The 18,886-nt window shown below is 38.0% G+C and overlaps 1 protein-coding gene across 2 annotated transcripts in view; it reads right to left on the reverse strand.

Annotated features, from left to right (window-relative positions):
* Positions 1-634: 634 nt before the first annotated feature.
* The window catches only part of GALNT7 (polypeptide N-acetylgalactosaminyltransferase 7), a 72,849-nt gene continuing 54,597 nt past the window's right edge, over positions 635-18,886 (reverse strand). Inside the window, exons 4-12 of one of the 2 annotated variants that reach the window (XM_061372520.1) lie at positions 17,822-17,952; positions 17,523-17,602; positions 15,478-15,660; positions 11,956-12,073; positions 9,866-9,988; positions 8,916-9,134; positions 6,800-6,898; positions 5,349-5,477; positions 635-2,890 (exon numbers count right to left, since the gene is read on the reverse strand). In XM_061372520.1, the coding sequence (XP_061228504.1) occupies positions 2,753-2,890; positions 5,349-5,477; positions 6,800-6,898; positions 8,916-9,134; positions 9,866-9,988; positions 11,956-12,073; positions 15,478-15,660; positions 17,523-17,602; positions 17,822-17,952 (1,220 nt within the window). In that variant the 3' untranslated portion in view covers positions 635-2,752. Of the gene's footprint in view, positions 2,891-5,348; positions 5,478-6,799; positions 6,899-8,915; positions 9,135-9,865; positions 9,989-11,955; positions 12,074-15,128; positions 15,312-15,477; positions 15,661-17,522; positions 17,603-17,821; positions 17,953-18,886 lie in introns of both variants that reach the window. The other variant, XM_061372510.1, reaches the window with a different exon arrangement.

Consider the following 18,886-nt stretch of genomic DNA (forward strand, 5'->3'; position numbering starts at 1 on the left):
AAGGATATTCCTTACATGAACTGGCTGCTACTACATCCCCAGGGTTTTGCCAAAGGAGTCTTTAGAAATGTGAATACACAATAGTGCACTGACAGACATGGCTGGGAAACAAGAATATTGTATGTAAAAAATGCTGTAGATTTCAGCATATAGGTTTGTTCTTAGAGGAGAACTTGCCCCAATTTAATTGCTTACTCTTTTGCTAGGAAACCTTTACAGGGCAAAAAAAAACCCCAAAAAGTAAGTCTGATTGAAACATGTTTGCTGGTGGAAACAGAAACAGACCAAGTTAAAAGAGAGAGTCAAAACATGACCAGCTAGTCCTGATCTTTGGTTCTACGCTAGAGATCATTCTCAAATTAATTTCCTATGAGCATATTAAATCTACCTAATTAGATCAGGGCAGGTGATACAAAAATCCAAATGCATCCATGCGGCAACTCTCAGTGGGAATTTTTCATTTCACTGGAAAAAAAACCTCAATCCCCACAGATGTGACAGAAGGCGCCTAGATAAAAATTAAAATGAAACACTTTAAATATATGTAAGTCTGTAACATTGAAGTTATCTAAATTTTGAGATATGGGATTTCCATAAAGGTAATAATCCAGTTTTACTCTGTAAACGTATAGTAAACCCAAAAATCCAAATCTTTTATTTACTTCACCTAAAAAACAAGCAGCCCATAGGTAAGATATACATAGGTTTCCCCGATTTATCCCTAATAAAGTTTTTAAAGATTTATACAATTTCTACAGAAACATACAGTGTATCAAAAATCTGCATAAATCAAATTTATAAAATATGTAGAAATGCATAGTGATATTATCAACTTACAAAGCAAGAATATGGGAATTATTTTTTTCCAAGCTGGCTATAGTAGGAAAAAGTCATTACAGCAACAGCTTCTTATGATCTCATGTTTTGTAAGGTTTCAGTCTCACATACAGATTCATATTCACATACAGCATCAGCTTTCAATGAATTGCACAAAATACTCATTTAAAATGCACACCTGCACAATTTATGTGCCACCATTCTTTCTCTTATGCATAGTTGTATGATTAAATTAATCTACCCAATACACAAAAATGGAGTCAGTTTTCATACACACAAGGAACAAGTACCGGCACACCCCCTTATTTTGTTTTTTTTTTTATTCCAGTTTCTCCCTCCTTTATTTTCTATTTTATCATAGCTCTGAAAGGACAGATGAGAAGTTTAAAGAAACTAGGAAAGATCCCAAACTAATAGATCAGTGCAGACAGCCCTATAAAGATCAAAATCTGTCACCAAATATGATACATAACCCTTGTTAACACCAATGGAAGCTGCATGCAATGCTACTCTAGACTTTAGGGAAGTATTTAGTCATATTTAATAGTGTGACATGTTCTAGGCATGACTCTTATGGAATCAGTACACTGATGTCAACATTTAAGTCACAAAATCTGGAATAAGGAAGTGAGGATAAGTCATTTCTCCTCCACCTCTCTGCTCATTCAGAGTAAATATTTATACTCCTAAGGGTGTTTGCATCAGCTCCTTTCCAGAGCATTTTTAGAAAACTTCTTCACATTCTATTCTGTGTACTGTAGCACCAAGTGGTTGTATTTTGTGTTTGTAGTCCCTCAGGAGAAGTTTCCAATGACTTCCATTCTTCCAAAAGAAGAAGAAAATTAGTATGAACAAATGTGGTTTCAGGATTTCCATTTCTCTTTTCAAATCTAAATCTGGCATCCAAGCTAGTTGACAGATGTCCTCGTAAAGAATTATGCAGCTGTGTTAAGAAGCGGGATGCTTTTTCCTAATTCAAAGTTTTAGTCCACCTCTAAGTGATTTCCATTTAAAATAACAAATCAAATGAAGCATTGGATTCTTTCTAAGTTTTACATAATTGTGCAGCTTTATTTCTTTGTTTTTTTTTTTTTTTAATAATTATTTTTTATGTAAGGCATGGTTTAAACAAGCAAGTTAGTGCTTATAAATTCTGAACTGGAATCGCGAGGGTGCTGACTTCCAACAAAATGTACCACATTAGCACTAAACGTGACATTAAGCTCTTCTTTGCACTGTACAAAGTGTCCAGTTGAAGTAGAGCAGCCAAACTGGCAATAGGAATTTGTCTTTGATCACACAGTAATGACACGGGGTAGTATGGTTGTTCCCTACCCTTGGTGACAGCTCAGAAAAATCCATTGTTTAACTTCCAACAAATGCTTTTCTTGTGAAAGAGAGAAATGAAAGAGGCACTAAATATGTTGAAATTCACCTTCCAAAAAAGCAGCATGACTGTGAGAGAAGGCCACCCTGGCTAGTAACCTGTGGCAGTGCTTAGTAGGATGTAAAATTAAATAACAATATACAACAGGTTGATAATCACCAAGTTCTGTGAAAATCTGGTTACTCCAACCTTTTCAAGTGTGTGTAAAAAAACTGCCTTCAGACCCCTGAGTGTAATCCCAAAGAAGACGACAACGCCTTTAACTATGTTCCTATGAAACATAGCTAACAGCACATTAATTTACCAACATCTTGAAACAAAAAGATGTAAACATCTACAGAGTTTAAGGTAAAGCAGTTTTGTAAACATTAACTGCGGATGATAATGTTATTGTAATAATCACAGTTCCTCTATGTCCTTCATCCAACCCAGGAGGCTCGCAGCTGTACAAAGTTAATAATTGCAGCAGTTTTCAGGCTATTTTGAGTCCTGTACAAATTAATGTGTCAGTAGGTAGGTTTCGTCTGTCTACACACTAAGGATGTTGTTCATTTCCCATTTTTGTGTTGCTTTACTGGAGTCACACTCTGAAATGAAAACTTGATGGAGGACTTCGGAGCGATCCAAGCACTTCCCTGATGGAATATGAGTAAATCTGTGTAGATTCTGGAAAACAAAACCATCAGGAATACGTGAGTTTGGTTTTTTTCTTCTTAACTTTAGTATAGCTATTTACAAAATCAAGTTTCAGGGTCCCAGAACAGATCAGTCCTATACTCATTTTACTGTTTATTTAACCTAGACTTTCGCAGCCTTTGTATTACTAAATGTTGGACACATGTAGGCCTACCTGAGACACTTCATGTTTCTCTTAGGCAACAAACTGCCAAGAAAATGAGGGGAAATGTGCCTAAAATATTTCCAGCCTTTTCATCCATCCTGTAACCAAACCAAAAGATTGACACTTGAGGACAGCTCTATGAGAACTGACTTCACTGGGCAGATCTTCCTTTGGTTAGCCCTTCACATAAAACAACTGCACAACATCAGCATTAATTGCACTAGAGAGAAAAAGCACTAACTTTGCTCCCTGCTTGGCTGGTAGAAGGAAGAGAAAAGGGTATGAGAGCAAGTCCAGCCTCCAGAGCAACAGGACTGCCTAAGAAAATGCAGACCTATTGTACCTAGCACATTCAGGCTGAGACTCACACACTTGGCTCCTTCCACACCCTCTGTGCTGCCACGCTCAAGTCCCATGCCTTTGCGGAGCAGCCTGTGGCTCCTCTCCTGCTTTCTGACCCCCTGCACCAGATGCAGGCAGAATCACTGACTTGTACCTAGTGGGGAGAGCACCAGAGCAGAAGCGAACTCCAGGCACTGCAGCCAGGCTGGGGCTGCACATTGCTGCTCAATGCTCAAGCCATACAGAACACTCACCAAACTGGCACACAAATACTCATTCCAGAAACAACCGACCGACCAGCCAGATAAAATCTCCTGGCAGCTTTCTCTTATAGGAGGCTGCCACATTTTTCACCAGTTCATAAGCATTTCATTCTTTCCACGCTCCTCATTAGAAGAAAGGGTCATACCCTCTGTACTGCACAGCAGAGCGCCACATTTCTAGTATTTGCTTGGTTACACACCCTTGGTGGTCCTTTTGCTCTTACCACCACCTTTCTTTTTTGCCTTCTGGAAGCCAGTCAGTGTTTTGTTCTACAGCCCAGGCCATGCCTACTGGGCTTCCTTATAACTTGCAGTAATAAGCAAACAATTACACAACTCACTACAGTGTGGAGGAAATGGATCTTCTTGTATAAAAGAAATGCTTAGAGAAGAGCCAAGTAACATGCTGGGACACACTAGAATGGCTGGAGAGTTAACAAGTGCTATATATTATTACAAAATTAAAGTATTATTACAAAATTAAAGCAGAAGTTGAGGGACCGCAACACTGCTTATCAATTTTTAAGTTTCAGGTCTAAAGAATTTTTCTGTCTATATTGCACAAGAAAGCTGTGTGGAAATTACTGTGCTTGATATTTCCTCTTTATATTGATTATCTATGTAAAGAGCAGAAAAGGTGGAGTGGCTTAAAGAATAATAAACAGATTTCACTGCGCTCAACAGTGCCTGCATCTTTCAAACACAATCCAGACAACCAGCTAATGGACTAATTAATATGCAACATGCTAGGTAGACTGAAGAAAAATTGATTCGGGAGAGTTTCTTAGACAGAACCAAGTTATGTGTTGTTATATCCAAGGATAACATCACACACGTATTCAGTTTCCTTTTTTAAAGAAGCAAGCAGAAATAGAACCATCGGCATTTTTCTAAACAAGTAGCAATAGAGGACTTACAGATGTAGCGACTAAACAGACTGTAGCAATCCTAGCACGTCCATCAGATAACATTCCAAGTCTTTATTAATTCATATTTTGCAATAGCATTATAATGGTACCACACCCAGAACTCACAACAGGGCATGTTATTAGAGAACAGCTGATGAACCGGAAAAAGAAATACTGAAGACGGGAAAACCAACACAAAAAGGCAAAGAGTAATGCTATTTTCACCTATTTCTATGTAGGCTGAAAAAGATCTGTCTATAAACATAGCAACACTTCAATATAGACTTCCTAAAATTAGATTTAATATTGAACCTAGCTGCTAAATGCACCCCAGAATTTAAGTAATCTTCTCACAGTATACATTAGATAAAGAAACTGTCTTGACAGAAAGTACAGAAGCAGAGAGGGTGACGACACTAAAAGCTTTCAGAAACTCTGTCATTGTTAGTGGACATCCTCTTTATTTCCTCTGAGGCAAGTGCTAACTCCTAACATAACATGTGGCAGCAGATGTAACCTCATGAGACTCTCCTTAAAGATTTTACTACAGAAACCAGCAACTAGAACCACTAGGAAAAGTGTCTTTTCCTAGAGGAAGCTTTCCCAGCAAGCATGGATTTTTGAGTTAACTGTGTGCAGTTAACAATTTACTTGGTTCAGTTAACCATGCCACAGAGCTTTAGTTTCAGATATATGTAAATAATAAAAAAGAGGTACAAAAAACCAGGATGCAAATAATAATTTTTTTCTGCTATATATCTGTTACATACCTTGAAGTATTGCCAGTCCTGGTATTCATTCTGATTACAGTGTGTAATCATAATTTTGGATCCATCTGGTCCTTTAGTTAAGCACTGATCGTACTGCATGAGTTGATTAGCTTCATTGATTCGGAAAAGCTAACAGGAAGAAAAAAAAGGCCATCTTTTAAATAGCTGACTCAAAATTAGGAGTATTTTAGAAGCACTGAAAATACCAACTAAATTTCATCATTCAAAACATTCTCTGGTGTCATTACACCTAACTTTCAGAAGGATTCTTAACTTTACATGATGGAATGCACTTTTACTGTCGTGACACTCAATTTCAACTTTCCTCTCAGATTTAGAAAAGTAAGAAATTTACCTAGCAAGACAAAAATGGTACAAATAAAGGGATTCCTATCTGGGAGACTTCTGAAAGTGTTTGATTAAAAACCTTTTTATGATTTGATGGTCAAACAATCCACTATCTTTCTGAAGGTCTGGTAGCAAGTCCTAGGTGCTGGATGGTAATTTCATTTGAATGGCATTTTACCCATGGAGAAAATCAAACTAATGCATCCAGATAAAGAAAGATTATCCTAGCTACTACTTATGAAATCATTGTTACAGGGTTTTTGGGGGTAACATATAATGAAGTAGTAGTTCAGGGAGCTTCTTAATTAAATATCAAAGAGATATTTCCAGGGGCTACCAAGGGCTAACCCAAATATGATTTTTTAAGAGCATCATTCTGCATGTGATTTCATGACTGCTGTGACAAAATTTGCCTGGTTCAAGTCTACATCAACATAAATAAGGACTTTGAATTCTGAAAAGTTTTCCAACTGAAAAAAAGGGATGTAAAGGCAGAACAGCAAGTTTTTGTGGTAGTGTGGGTGGGTTTGTGAAGATACAGGTCAAACATGATAGCAGCTTGGACTGCAAACATCTTTTAGCAGTTACATCCTGCCAATTAATTTGTAAATGAAGCAGACACATATTTGCATTCAATTTCTTGTCTCCTGTGGTGGAAGATGACCTACTGCACAAAAGTGTTTTATACCTCCAGTAGAGCATAACAACTCTGTGAAATAATTGAGCCAAAGTGAATATGGGGATTGTTTCCTGAATGATTAATTATTAAGTGAAGATAAATGATGAATCAGCAGCAATGCCAGGAGCTGCAGTTATTCTAATGCAGTGATATGGTTGCTGTAAAACAGTACAGTTCTCGCTTCCTCGTGTACCTGTTTCACTGAAGAAGAGATTATGAATTTGCCTTCAGTTTTATACTGTTTGTGTTTGTAATTTTATTTTCAGATTCACATATTTTATCAATGTCACTATGCTTATGGAAAGTTCCCAACTCCTATCTCTGAAGCTGGCACCTAAGTGACTTTATGTACAGGCTGAACAGAAAACTGGCCTGTTATCCACAGCAAGTGATTCTCCTTCAGACCTGCTTCCAAGCTTCTTACCTGATTTCCTCCCATCCTATGGCATGGCCCAAGCTCAACAAAGCCACCATTGGTGTGCCCCATGCTGTCAATGCAGTAAGCAGTTTCAAAGCCTCTAATCTGGAAAAGAGGTTTTGCACTCTAAGTTAGTCTCAAGTTAAAAATAAGCATGAAGGAGTTCAGGAAATTCTCACTTATCTTCAAACCAGAAACAGATATGTGACAGAGAGATATGAGACAAACCTGTGTATGAAGTTTAAATACTTATGCTAACTGTTGTAAGGGATGGAGCTTCAAGTTGTCTGTACTAATTTGCAGGCTCCTATGTGAGTCAGAGTACACTGATATAGCTAGAGTTGTAAAGCTCAGTTCCAAATTAATGACACTGAGATGTAGGACTTTCAATTATTTTAATTTATTCAACCCCCTATCAAAGCATGTTCAGTCTCACAGGTCATCATAAATAAAGCAGGAGCTCAGCTAAGTTGCTCTCATCTTGTGGATGAGAGAAACAGGATGCAGAGGAGTTATGCATGGCAGTTATTAACTGCAGCCAGGCACAGCCTACTGACCCAGCTGCTCAGACGTACCTTCTGCAGCAGCAATTACACAGTAGAAAAAGAGATAAAATTGATGAGGGGCAGGCACAGGCACAGCACATAGAACAAAAGTCCTGTCAGAAAGCATGCCTCAATTGCTGATTAGCCCAATCCTTTCTCAAAAGGGCCAACCAACAGCTTTACAAAGACTTTATGACACAAATAACATTATTTCCAGACCTATTTTCTTTGCCAGAGCCTCTTTTTTCTTCATGACAGTAGAAGGAAGTCTGGAAGGCTAAGCTTAGACCTGACTCCCAGAGAAAGGGTTAGAGAAGATGAACACCACGCTTCCATTCCAGGCAGTTTGGAAATGCAGTTAGTGTGGTGTTACAAAGAGGGAGGTATTTCTCAGATGTAGGATAACTAGCAACCAGTGAAGAAGAGCTGAAGAAAACTTCAGAGAAGTCTGTGAACTTTGACTTTCCTGTTGCTTTACCAGAGCTGCTTGCTTTTATTAGGGATGATTTCTCACAAGGTGGCCATTACTATTTTATTCTCTTCAAATACTTACACCTCAGTGAGCAGTAACATATAACATGCCTTCCTAAACCTTTATGTGGATTCAAAAGGAGGTCTAAGGCTAATCTAGTAACTGATACTTTGTGCTAGCTTTTAGGCAAGAAATAAGGTGTCATTGTTCATCTGGTTCCTCAGATACAACAGTATTTGAACCCTATTCCACCATGCACATGCTCTGTATCACTAATTCCTCAGAGACATTAAAGATGACACTTCTTGGCCAAGGGAAACAGCATATATCTGTACTTTCTAATGCTCTTTTGAAGTTACAACTGACAAGGTAAAAATAAATAAATAAATAAATCTGGAAGCAGACAGGAGATCCACAGTAAAGAGCTCCTAAAGGTGTGGCCTAAAAGCCAGAAAGAAACAAGTGAGGATCGCTGAGGTGTCCTGCACTCCTTGGCTACATGTTGTCTCTTTCTGCAAACCATGTGAAAATGACAAATTTGTAACCACATTCTTAATTATTGAGAATTACACACTGTACACTAATGCTGGAAATGACTGTTAAGGAATGGCATAAAATCATTATATGCAGATAAGGGATTTACTGGGGCTGTAACTGTGTGAGTTCATCTCAGGCTGAAAAATACAAGTGAAATGTACTCTTCCTGGATTTAATGATCTATTCCCTAGGCCTTCACAGAAAAAGATTATCACCTTTTTACCTCCACCAATACTCCTACATGCTCAAGATTTACATTTCTTCTTTTAAAAACCCCTAATTTTCTGTTATGGGAAAAAGAGCTTTAGACATAACTGAAGACAGGGCTAGAGATAAAATCATCCTTCAAGGACCTGTGGAGCTAATTAAAAAAAATTCACACCTCTTAAAGTGTATATAATTTTTTTCCTAGGGTTATATTTCTACAGCTCTTTGTTTAGTATCGTATACTTTAATTATAGGAGTAACTGAAGAAACTGTTCTCAGGTTGGTGCCAAGCAACAATCAGTGCCTTTTGAATTCCCATTTTTTAGCTCCTAAAATAAAACAGGTTATGTGCTATACTTACCTCTCCCCAGTCCACATTTTTCGGTGGCAAGGGATAATATGAAGTTATATCATATGCTATTTCTTCCATAAACCACTTAAAACTTTTGCAGTTGTGATCTTCACGGAATTTTTTCAGCTCAGATATATCTCCATAGGGTAGTGCTTTTGTTTCGGGCCGACTGGCATAGAAGTAGTCTTTGTATTCATCCCACCACACTTCTACAACTCTGACATAGTTCTGTGAAGAACAAGGATATTGCTGTGACCTCAAAGCACACACAACAAACAGGTCAGATGCAACTGCATGCTAATTCCAGAAATCTGAGTATTTCTCCCTTAAAAAGTAACAGCATGAAGTTACTATAGAGCACCAATGATTTGTGACCTTCAGCAGATTGTACCAGAACTGCAATTCAGACTTTCTATTCGCCTTCTTCAGTTTTAATGCAGAGAATGATGCATTAGTCTACTAGGCGTGAAAAAATTAAGTCTTAAATGGGTCAGCTGTGACATATCAAGGAGATTTTACCTTCCTAAGTAGTTTATTGCTGCTTGGACAAGGGGGAAAAATGGATAGCTTGCCTGCTGAACAAGCCTCTCCCTCACATCTTTATTCTCAGTTTCTTTGATGGCTCTTATTTCTGTATAACCTGTACCTGTTCTAGATGCACAACTCACTTTGTACAGTTCTTCTAGTATAAATGACCTGGTGTTAAAACAGTCTTAATAGATCTGACTGATGACACAAACTATTACAAGTTTTCCTTTAATCTACATCCAGCATAAACTGAACAAAGCTATAAAAAGCAGCAGGATTGGCAGAAGATTTCCCTTCCATGGGGAAGGCCATCTCAGATTTAGCCACTAAATAGCTTTCGATGAAGTGCTCTCTAAATTGCTGCTAATGATTTAAATAGCTGTTGTTATCTAAAATAAAAAACCACCCTCAAGGTTGCAGCAAAATAGTACCTTTAATGTAGGAGAAGACCCAACATACACAGGAGGAGGATTTCCTTGCCAACCCTGGAGACGGTAGATGTGTCCAACACGAGAACAGGGAACAAACAACAGCTTCCCTCCACACTGCCAGATCTACAAGTTAAAGCAAAGGTATTATTAATATATACATGCACAAGAATGGGGTTTGGATGAGACAGTCTCCAGAGGTCCCTTCCAACCCTAACGATTCTGTGAATTTAAGACAGACAGATAGGTAATAAATCATGGAAGAAATATCGATTACTTTTCTTACTATGCTAACTGTATTATATATTTAAATAGTTTTGCTTCAGATGTAAGCATAAACATAACTGGTCTCTGAAATGAAAGGCTTCACTGAATGCATCTTCAACTTAGCCACAAAATTACTCAGCTAAATGACTTTTTAAAAAAGCTTTAAAAAAGTTTGCCATCTCATTCCATTGGTATTTCAGAACAACAGTAACAAATAAACCAAATCTGGAACTGGGTAATTTTTATTATGACAGAATTAGTAATATTTTGATTTTATTAAAGCAATTCACATACCATCACTAAGATGGGTTTTGGTTAGATGCCCATCACATTTAGGTCTTTCTTAGTAAAGGCTAGTAGGAGATAAGGATGTCTTTGGTAACCCAAGTACAAGCAGATTTTTCTTTAACTATAGTAGCTGAAAATAAAATATGGGTGAAACATATTACCATTCTGAAATTCTCTCCCTCCCACATGCTCTTGGATAATCCATTTATGAGGAGAAGAAAACACACCAAAATCTGAATTTGGTTACTCATAGTTTTGACAAGTTTGAAATGTAACATTAAATCCAAATTCAAGATAACTTTAGGGATATTCCAAATTAGTCCAAACTTCAGATTAAAAAATATGACTTAGTGTTAGTAAAGATGGGCAGAATAGTTTACTTCCTTTATTGCATCATCGTATCAGTTTTCTTAAGTTTCACAAAAAAACCCCAATTCAGATATGCAAGGCCACTATATTTGCTGTCTAGGAGTCAGCACGCGAGGCTGGTAAATACTGTTTAGTTTTCCTAAAGACTGGTTATGATCGACATGAAACCAATTTGGAGGTCTTAACATAATCACCACTTCAATTACAAAGCTACTGTATGCAATTTCAATCATGACTTAGCTCTAAGCAGGATAGAGAATCAGAAGGATAAAGACCCTGTATGTGTAACATTCTCAGTAACTACCTTTTGCATATGGATTTACAGCTGAGCAAGTGCACTCAGAGCATTCCTCAAAATCATGAGGAGCAAGAGTAGCTAGAGGAGCTCTGAATGTACTTTCAGTAAAATTCAGCTACAATTTCACAGATCGCTACTGAGGATATTAAACGTCTCCACTTTTGTTTGTTAATTGAGACAGATTCCTGCTGTCTGCCACTTGTGTCATTATGAATATTGAAGCTGATGATTATCATCTTACGTTTCCTGCTAACTGAAGAGCATGCATATGCCTAGGAGTGAAAATAAAATCTTCTTCAGTGATTATGAATTATGCAGTTAGCATTTCAATTGTGAAGACATCTCTTGTAAAGAAGTTCTTGAAATTGTAGAAGTATATGAGATCATTTTCTGCCCATAAAAAAGGCAGGGAGAAGGAAAGCAGGGCAGATTACTTCTTGTTGCATCATTATATACTTTACAGGCATCTATGCATAAACTGAGTACTACTTGTTCTCTATAATCACTTTCATTGGAAATGACATTTTTCTATACTCATCATGAGAACAGTCATGTAGTCAAATCCGCAGATTTGCCAGTCTGCTTTCAGATTAGACATTTCAGGGCATGTGTGATCCCAAACCATTAACAAAATCTAGATTACTCAGCATTCAGGTCTCAGCACCAGGCCACCTCTCTGAACACTTCTGCCCCAAAGCCCACAAGGAAATACTGAGGGGACACATTTCTGCCACGTATCCTCACAACGAAACCTTACGGGCTGCACGTTCACAAGGCAGAGGTGGTGCAAATTCTGTCTGACCTCCAAGCAGAAGTATTTACAAAAAAAAAAATCTAGTAAACTGAACTAGTTTTCCATTTTTGGTGTTACCTTGTAAGAAATTTCAAAATTTTCACCACCCCAAATCTGAAGGCCTGGATCATAGAGACCCAGTTCGAAGAAGAAATCGCGTTCAATGGCAAATAATCCACCAGCCATTGCAGGGGACCTGAAAGAGGAAGACGGTGTTAAGTCATTCTGCCAAAAGGATATGATAACACATACAGAAAGCATTAATTAAGGGAGTGAATTACTGTTAACATATAATAAATAATAGATAAATGGCAATGCACTGAAAAATCGTGAAGCTTTGTCATCAGCTTCCAGCAATTTTCTGAAGTGACATCCGTTTAACTTCTAGCGAAGTCACAGTTTTTATTATCTTGTGGTTTTGGTTTGGTTGAGTCTTGTGTGTTTGTTTGTTTTTTCTTAAATACAAAATTTTGATTGGAATTATTTATTCAGTCAGCCAGCATGCTTCTATTAAAATATTAACAAAAAAGGTAAGAATCAGTGTGACAAAACATTTCTCTCTTGAAAGTTGTTCAAGCTTTTGAGAATGAGACTGCATAGCAGACTTAAGTTTACATTCTGAGAAGCTGCCACATTGAAACACTGTCTATTAGCAAGCAACAAGAGTTTTTCCAGCTAAATGATACCTTTCTATCTTCTCCCTCTGTCTCTTTTCCTGCTACTGCCATATGAAGCATTTTTCATTATACTGGAAGAGCCTGGATTCAAGCTGTAAGGTTTCCATTTTGGTTTATTTATTAATTTTTTTAAATGGCTTTGCAAATCCCTCCATGTATGCCAAGGTTCAATTAACTAGCTTTAATGTGTCAACAAGATGTTGTGGTTTGGATTAGAGCATTTTTGCACAATGGCTCTACCCAAAATTCCTTGGTAGCTTGCTCATAGTGAGACAGCAAGTAGGATATGTTAATCCATTTCCAGTGCACATACCAAGCATTTTTCACCTGAGGATCAATAAGTACATAAAAACCCTAATGGATACAAGCTGGAGGCCCTCCTAAGATGGCAATAAAAAAATTGAGAAGCTGGTGGGGAAAAAGTGAATTCTTTCTGACTTCAGATGATCTGCAGTACTGAAAGCAGGAGGATCCAAGAGTCCAGATCACGCTGGTGAGCTAAGTAAAACACAAATGAATTATTCCTTCATGACCAAATTATTGAGAGATAGGTCATTTCTAGCACTATTCAGTCTCTCCATTCCATTAGATTTTTAACTTAGTGGTGCTTCTTTTAATAGCAATGGTTATGTATTTCCCTTCATCACATAAATGGAGATCTGCTTAAGAAAAAGTAATCCAAAGGGTTAACATATACCCCCTTTGCATAGCGGGGCAGGGCAAAAACAAAGAGCTACTGGGTGTACCAGCTGAATTAAGTACAATGGTTACCAGTTCAGATAATCACTTGACCAGTTACCCCTAAATGTCCCCTCCTACTTGTCTTCGTACTGTATTTGCCTCCAGCCATTGCTTTTGCATCACAAGGGTTCAAAGGACTGGAAGACAGCAAGGGCAGCAGGGAGAAGCATGTTGCATAGCACAGCCCTGTGGCTTTCCTGCATTTTTTGGTTTTCCTCAGCACTATAAAGACTTGGCAAGTGTAGAGGCCTCAGATGGTGAAGTTCCAGTCTTGGCCTCCAACGTGCTGTCAAGTGTGTTAAAGAACACAGTAAAATCCACATAAGCTCTGTAGTTTATTTTATGTGATATGAAGAGGTAAGCACAATATTACTGAAAGAAGGGTCAATTTTCACATTACAAAAAGTTTGTTTCTGTGCTTTAAGCTGTTGAGGGTTTTTTTGTTTGTGGGTTTTCTTTTTAAACTAAGCAATCCTGGCTATGGTTTCAGCAAGACTTTTACTTGGTCTTACTTGCCTTGGTATTGCTGCAACGAAATGCATACAGCCTGGACATAAACAGATGCAGGGAATATCTCTTTTTAAAAGAAGCACTGTAACTCTTGAAAGTATTATTAAAAATAAAGTAATCTTTTAAACCATTCTGAGAACATGTGTTCTGTGTTTCTGGGAACAGTTTAAAGGATTTTAAGACCTGTTTGGATAGTAAACACAGAACACAACAGCAACATTTGAAATAGTTTATCCCCCTCTAAGAGAATATTAAAGTTCCAATGTGGACAGCCTTGTCAGAAGACGGTATTATTTATACTGTATACAAAACAGATCAAAGCTTCATAACTTCCTTGCATGTGTTGCCATTTTAGCAGAGAACAATCACGGGTGAGGATAGGGAATTACCAACATCAGTTCTTACAATGTTTAAATCATATATACGAGTAATAGAAGACATTAGATTCTGAAGATGTGAGGATTGCTTTCAAATGTAGTAACACGATTAGTTAAGTGTGAAGGGGAAAGTAATAAAAACCAGCAGAACCACAGTCTCCCAATCTTGAAAAGCCATCCAGAAACCTAAGCTAGGTTTCTAGCCAGTTTCTGTGTGCTGGGAAGAAAACACACCCCACTACAAACCATAAGAAAAAGGTGGGACTTCTATGAAAGTTACTGGAGTTTTTTTAGAAAATAAAGTGGTGGGGTTTTTCTTTCTTCATTTTTTTTTAAACTGTTATGTGTATTAAATTAAAATTCCCAAACATACTGAGACCTTAGAAAATATTAAGCCAAGATTCTTAAACAATATGCTTCTTTGTCAGATGTGGTCTATTATAAAGCAAATGAGAGAAATATGACAAAAGGGATTTTCTTGATGCACATGCGTAATCCATGAGCTGTATGCATGCATCAAGCCATGACAGCGGGTTACAGATTTTATGCATTACCATCTATTATAAATACTCACAGCATGCTTGTTATTTCAAATCAAATGTTTAAATAAGCACGGTTGCTCCCAACACTACTTCTTAAAAAAATATCATAGCTAAAATCAGTTTTCCCTGGAAATAGAGTCATTCAGCACTTTATTTTGCCGAAAAACCCCCTGTCATTCTAATGTGTACCCTATTAACCACACAAGAGCAGGAACAGAGAGGCAAGACAAGGTAGCAAAGGTATTTTGAGCAAATAGTCAGTTTTGGCAAACAGGTCTGGTTAAACAAAGCAGCTGGTGTGGTTAGAAATACAGAGATTTTCAGGATAGAGGTACATGCAAGTTTTAGTGGATCAATATTGACTTCAGGAAAAATGAGAAATGGGTAAGTGATTTAGTGATTACCGATACGGTTCAGTTTTTGTCTTTCTGCTTTCCTTCTCTCGCTTGGTCAAGGGAACCCTCTTCCACAGCATACTCCAATCCCACGCGCCTCTAGCAAACCCATCTTCGTCACCACCCCCTTGGGGCACAATCTTATAAGTGTTGCCATCTATGACATCTATAAGTGGCACAGTGCATGTGGTTCTGCAGGGTGGCGGATGGTGGCAGGGAAGATGCAGTTATGTGAAAGGACCCATGTGGCACACGTGCACGGGTCGTAGTTCATGGGAAAAGAGGTGGGGGAGGGAAAAACAAAAGGGTTTAGACAATTATTCATTACAATTCACAGTATATAAACAGCTCTCTTTACCGATAAGGCTCAGTTTTATGCTTTCGTTTGGACTTTTCCTTGTGGCTTAACGGAATTCGTTTCCATAGCAAACTCCAGTCCCATGCCCCTCTGGCAAAACCATCTTCATCCCCACCTTGTTGTGGCTCAATGGAATAATCATTTCCATCTATGTAATCTATTAGAGGTACAGTACATGCAGTTCTGAAACATTTATAGAAGGGAAAGAAAGAGCAAAATACAATTTCAGAAGAGTAATCTGTCTAATCTGCAATTAACACCATTAATTATTAAGCTTATGGAGCAGTGTATATGAAAAGTCACTTGTAAAGATACTACCAAAACACTAAGCCTCATTTGGATTAAAAAAAAAAAAAAAGAGGTAGTCCTTTCTTTATGCTGTTTTAAGGGGTTGTGAACACAGAAGAATTAGGTCTGAAATGCTAATATATCAATTTATCAATACTTTTTCCTTTATGTGCACTTCTTGAAATTGGTCTTCTAATAAAGCACTGCAGGAGACAACACAGTAGCCCACAGGGTTCTCACAGTATTGTTATTTCCCATAATTTCTATTCATATCAGATCTTATCTGTCAACATCTAAAGCAACTAAGCTTTTACTAGTATAAACATGGATTTTCACTATTCTGTCCTATTCAGCTGCTAACCTCTCAGGACAAAAAAAATATTACTGGTGCTCTCCTAGCAGCATTCTTCAGTAGAATTTTTCCTGTTTGATTTGCAATATGTTGCTCATTGTGATCTGTCACATTTACAATATTCACCAAGGAAAAGACATTATCTTGTTATTCTCCCCTGCTTTTCCAAATGAGTTTCCTGGTGACCAAACTTGGAGCATTTCCATCATTTTAAGTAAAATCCTGTAAGATCAAAAAAATCAGTTGGGGAAAAGAGAAACACTAACTGTGCCTTCTTTGAGGCAAAAGCAGCAGCATGCTGCACCCAGGGTTGGAAGAAAGCTGCCGAGCACTGCCCTCTGGCATCACCTGCCTCAGCATCACTGGTCCTCCTGTAACTACTGCTTTTGAGGGTAGTGCTGGAGAATGCCTCTAAAGCTGCCTGCTCTCACCAGCCTCTCTCATGCAAAACAGTAACACACATTTCATGAAAGCACACAAGCATTTTCACCTTCCTTCTAGCACCCTGGCCCAAATAGTTTTAAAGGCTGAGTTACAGCCTTTCAAATACCCCAAACCAACCTGTTCATGAAAGTTCCGATAGTACAACAGGTTAATGTATAGCTTTTTTAGGATTAAGCAGTTATCTTATGGGTTAAAGAGTTTAAACAAGCACATAGTTTCCTAAACACACATACCCCCTGACCACACAAGCTAAGAGCACAGTAGCACACAGCAACAACAGTATTTCAACAGCTGGTAGAAGTGAAGCCCCTGGGGATTCCTCCTCTGTCACCTCTCAGATCCCACACACACAGCACAGGCATTTCCACCGCTTGACTCCTAGCAAGCGCCTGGGCTTGTGGCAGAGACAGGCTCAAGCCCTGGCCTTGGTTCACTACAGACAATGCTCCAAAGTGCTCCAGAGAAAACAAATAAGACCACATTGCAAGACCAAAGAGGAGAAAGTTATAAAATTCTTGAGACCACAGTGGCTTCAAATCCCCATTAAATCAAAACACTTAGTGCTGCTTTTCCTCTACCAGAAATCATTGTTTTGTTTAGTTCTTTTGTTTGATCAGGCTCCTTATTCAGCCAGAACAGAACATTTTTATAACCGTCCCTCAGATCACTGCAAAAGACAAGCGTTGTCTTATATTTAATCTATACTAAGCACAATATTCAGTATGGCTACTAAAATAAACTACCCAGAGATTTGTTTGCCTGACTATTTTCCTTCATCCTCACATAGCTTTTATGCTGGGAGAAAATAAAATCATTCTATAGCAAATACTGACATAGTTTGATATATATATGCATTGGTATAGATACAAAACATACTGACTATAGTTTGAAAAGTGAAGATAGTTACTGTGATTTTTTCTTCCTAAGGGATCAGACACTGGAAATAACAGGAGAACATTACCTGTCCTTAGATATAGGAGCTATAAGTGGCGCATACCAATTAATTCCCACCTCACAATGGGCATCCAGGTAAACCAAAACCTTCAAAAGAAATAAGTAATGCAATTTATATTTCTGTATATGAAATCACTATGACTTAATTAAGCTTATTTACCCTGAAATACTTTCATATTATAAACAAAAAAAAGAAACTTACATGAGTCAAATTAATCCCCTATAACTACCACCATCTCACCTCCCCTACCCTACCCACCGTCCACCTTCCCCAAAGACAAGACTTGTGTGTGAATTGGCTCCTACCTGTCCAAGTTTAGCCTTCTGGGCTCCAATGCTCCTAGCTTGGATTAAACCTTCTCTCCTCTCATTTCGAAATACCTTTACTAGGCCGTTCCACTGCTTAATATACTCATCCAGCCTCTCTTGTAAGTGTGCTATCAAGTAACAGAGAAAAAAAAAGGTGAGGTTTAATAATAAAGAGCTTTATACTCCTAACACAACACAAATCAACTCTACTTAAAAGTATCTACAAACACTTAAGAGAATCTTTAATTCAACTGCTTGTACTACCACTCACAAAACAACTGCTTGCACTGAATCTGAAGATCTGAAGACCTGGAGCTCTGACTTCATGGCAAAGGTTTGTCTCTGGCACACTTAGAAGAAAAAAAGCAGCTGAAGCAGTTGGCCACACCACAGGGGAGCTGGGTGGACAATTCCCAGTCACTTCAATAGATCACATTGTGGCTTTCAGGTCATCTCTAGTATTTCAACCAGGCAGAGAAGTTTCTACACTTCAGCACATGTTTTTTCCTTATCAGATAATGTCATGTGTACAGTTGAAGGTCCCACTTTTCAGTAAAATGTTTGGCCTCATTCACTTTCTGTCTCACAAAATGTTATCTTGGTCTATTAAATCTGGAAACCTGAGACAAAAACTGATCAAACTATTGCGCTCCCTCACCTAGACCAGTTCCCTCTTGGGGCTGTGGTGGTCTTATGCTAATTGTCTAATGAAATAAATAAAAATAATTAGAGGGACAGAATTGGGGTGAGCAAACTATGTCTAATTATACTGATGAGACTGGAAACCTTTAGTCAAAGGGACTTGGTCAGTATAGGGATGAGTAACCCCGTAAGAATCATGATGGGCTATGCTTAAATGGTTGCAGATTTGTATTAGCACATTGGTCTTTGCTAAACTAATCTGGAAACCACATTCCCACCACACAATTTGAAAAAAGGATCCTAGCCTTGCATAATATTGTACAGATGATTCTGTTGAGAAATCTCACAAAGGCAGAAGGGCTGGCAGTAAGGCGCTTGCTGTTTGAGGCTACGCTGATTTAGCTACTGGTGTTCATTTAA

This window comes from Neopsephotus bourkii, unplaced genomic scaffold (genome assembly GCF_033783945.1).
Source record: "Neopsephotus bourkii isolate Nb327-2 ecotype Australia unplaced genomic scaffold, CSIRO-AGI_Nbou_v1 NB_168, whole genome shotgun sequence".
NCBI classification, from domain to species: Eukaryota; Metazoa; Chordata; class Aves; order Psittaciformes; family Psittacidae; genus Neopsephotus; species Neopsephotus bourkii.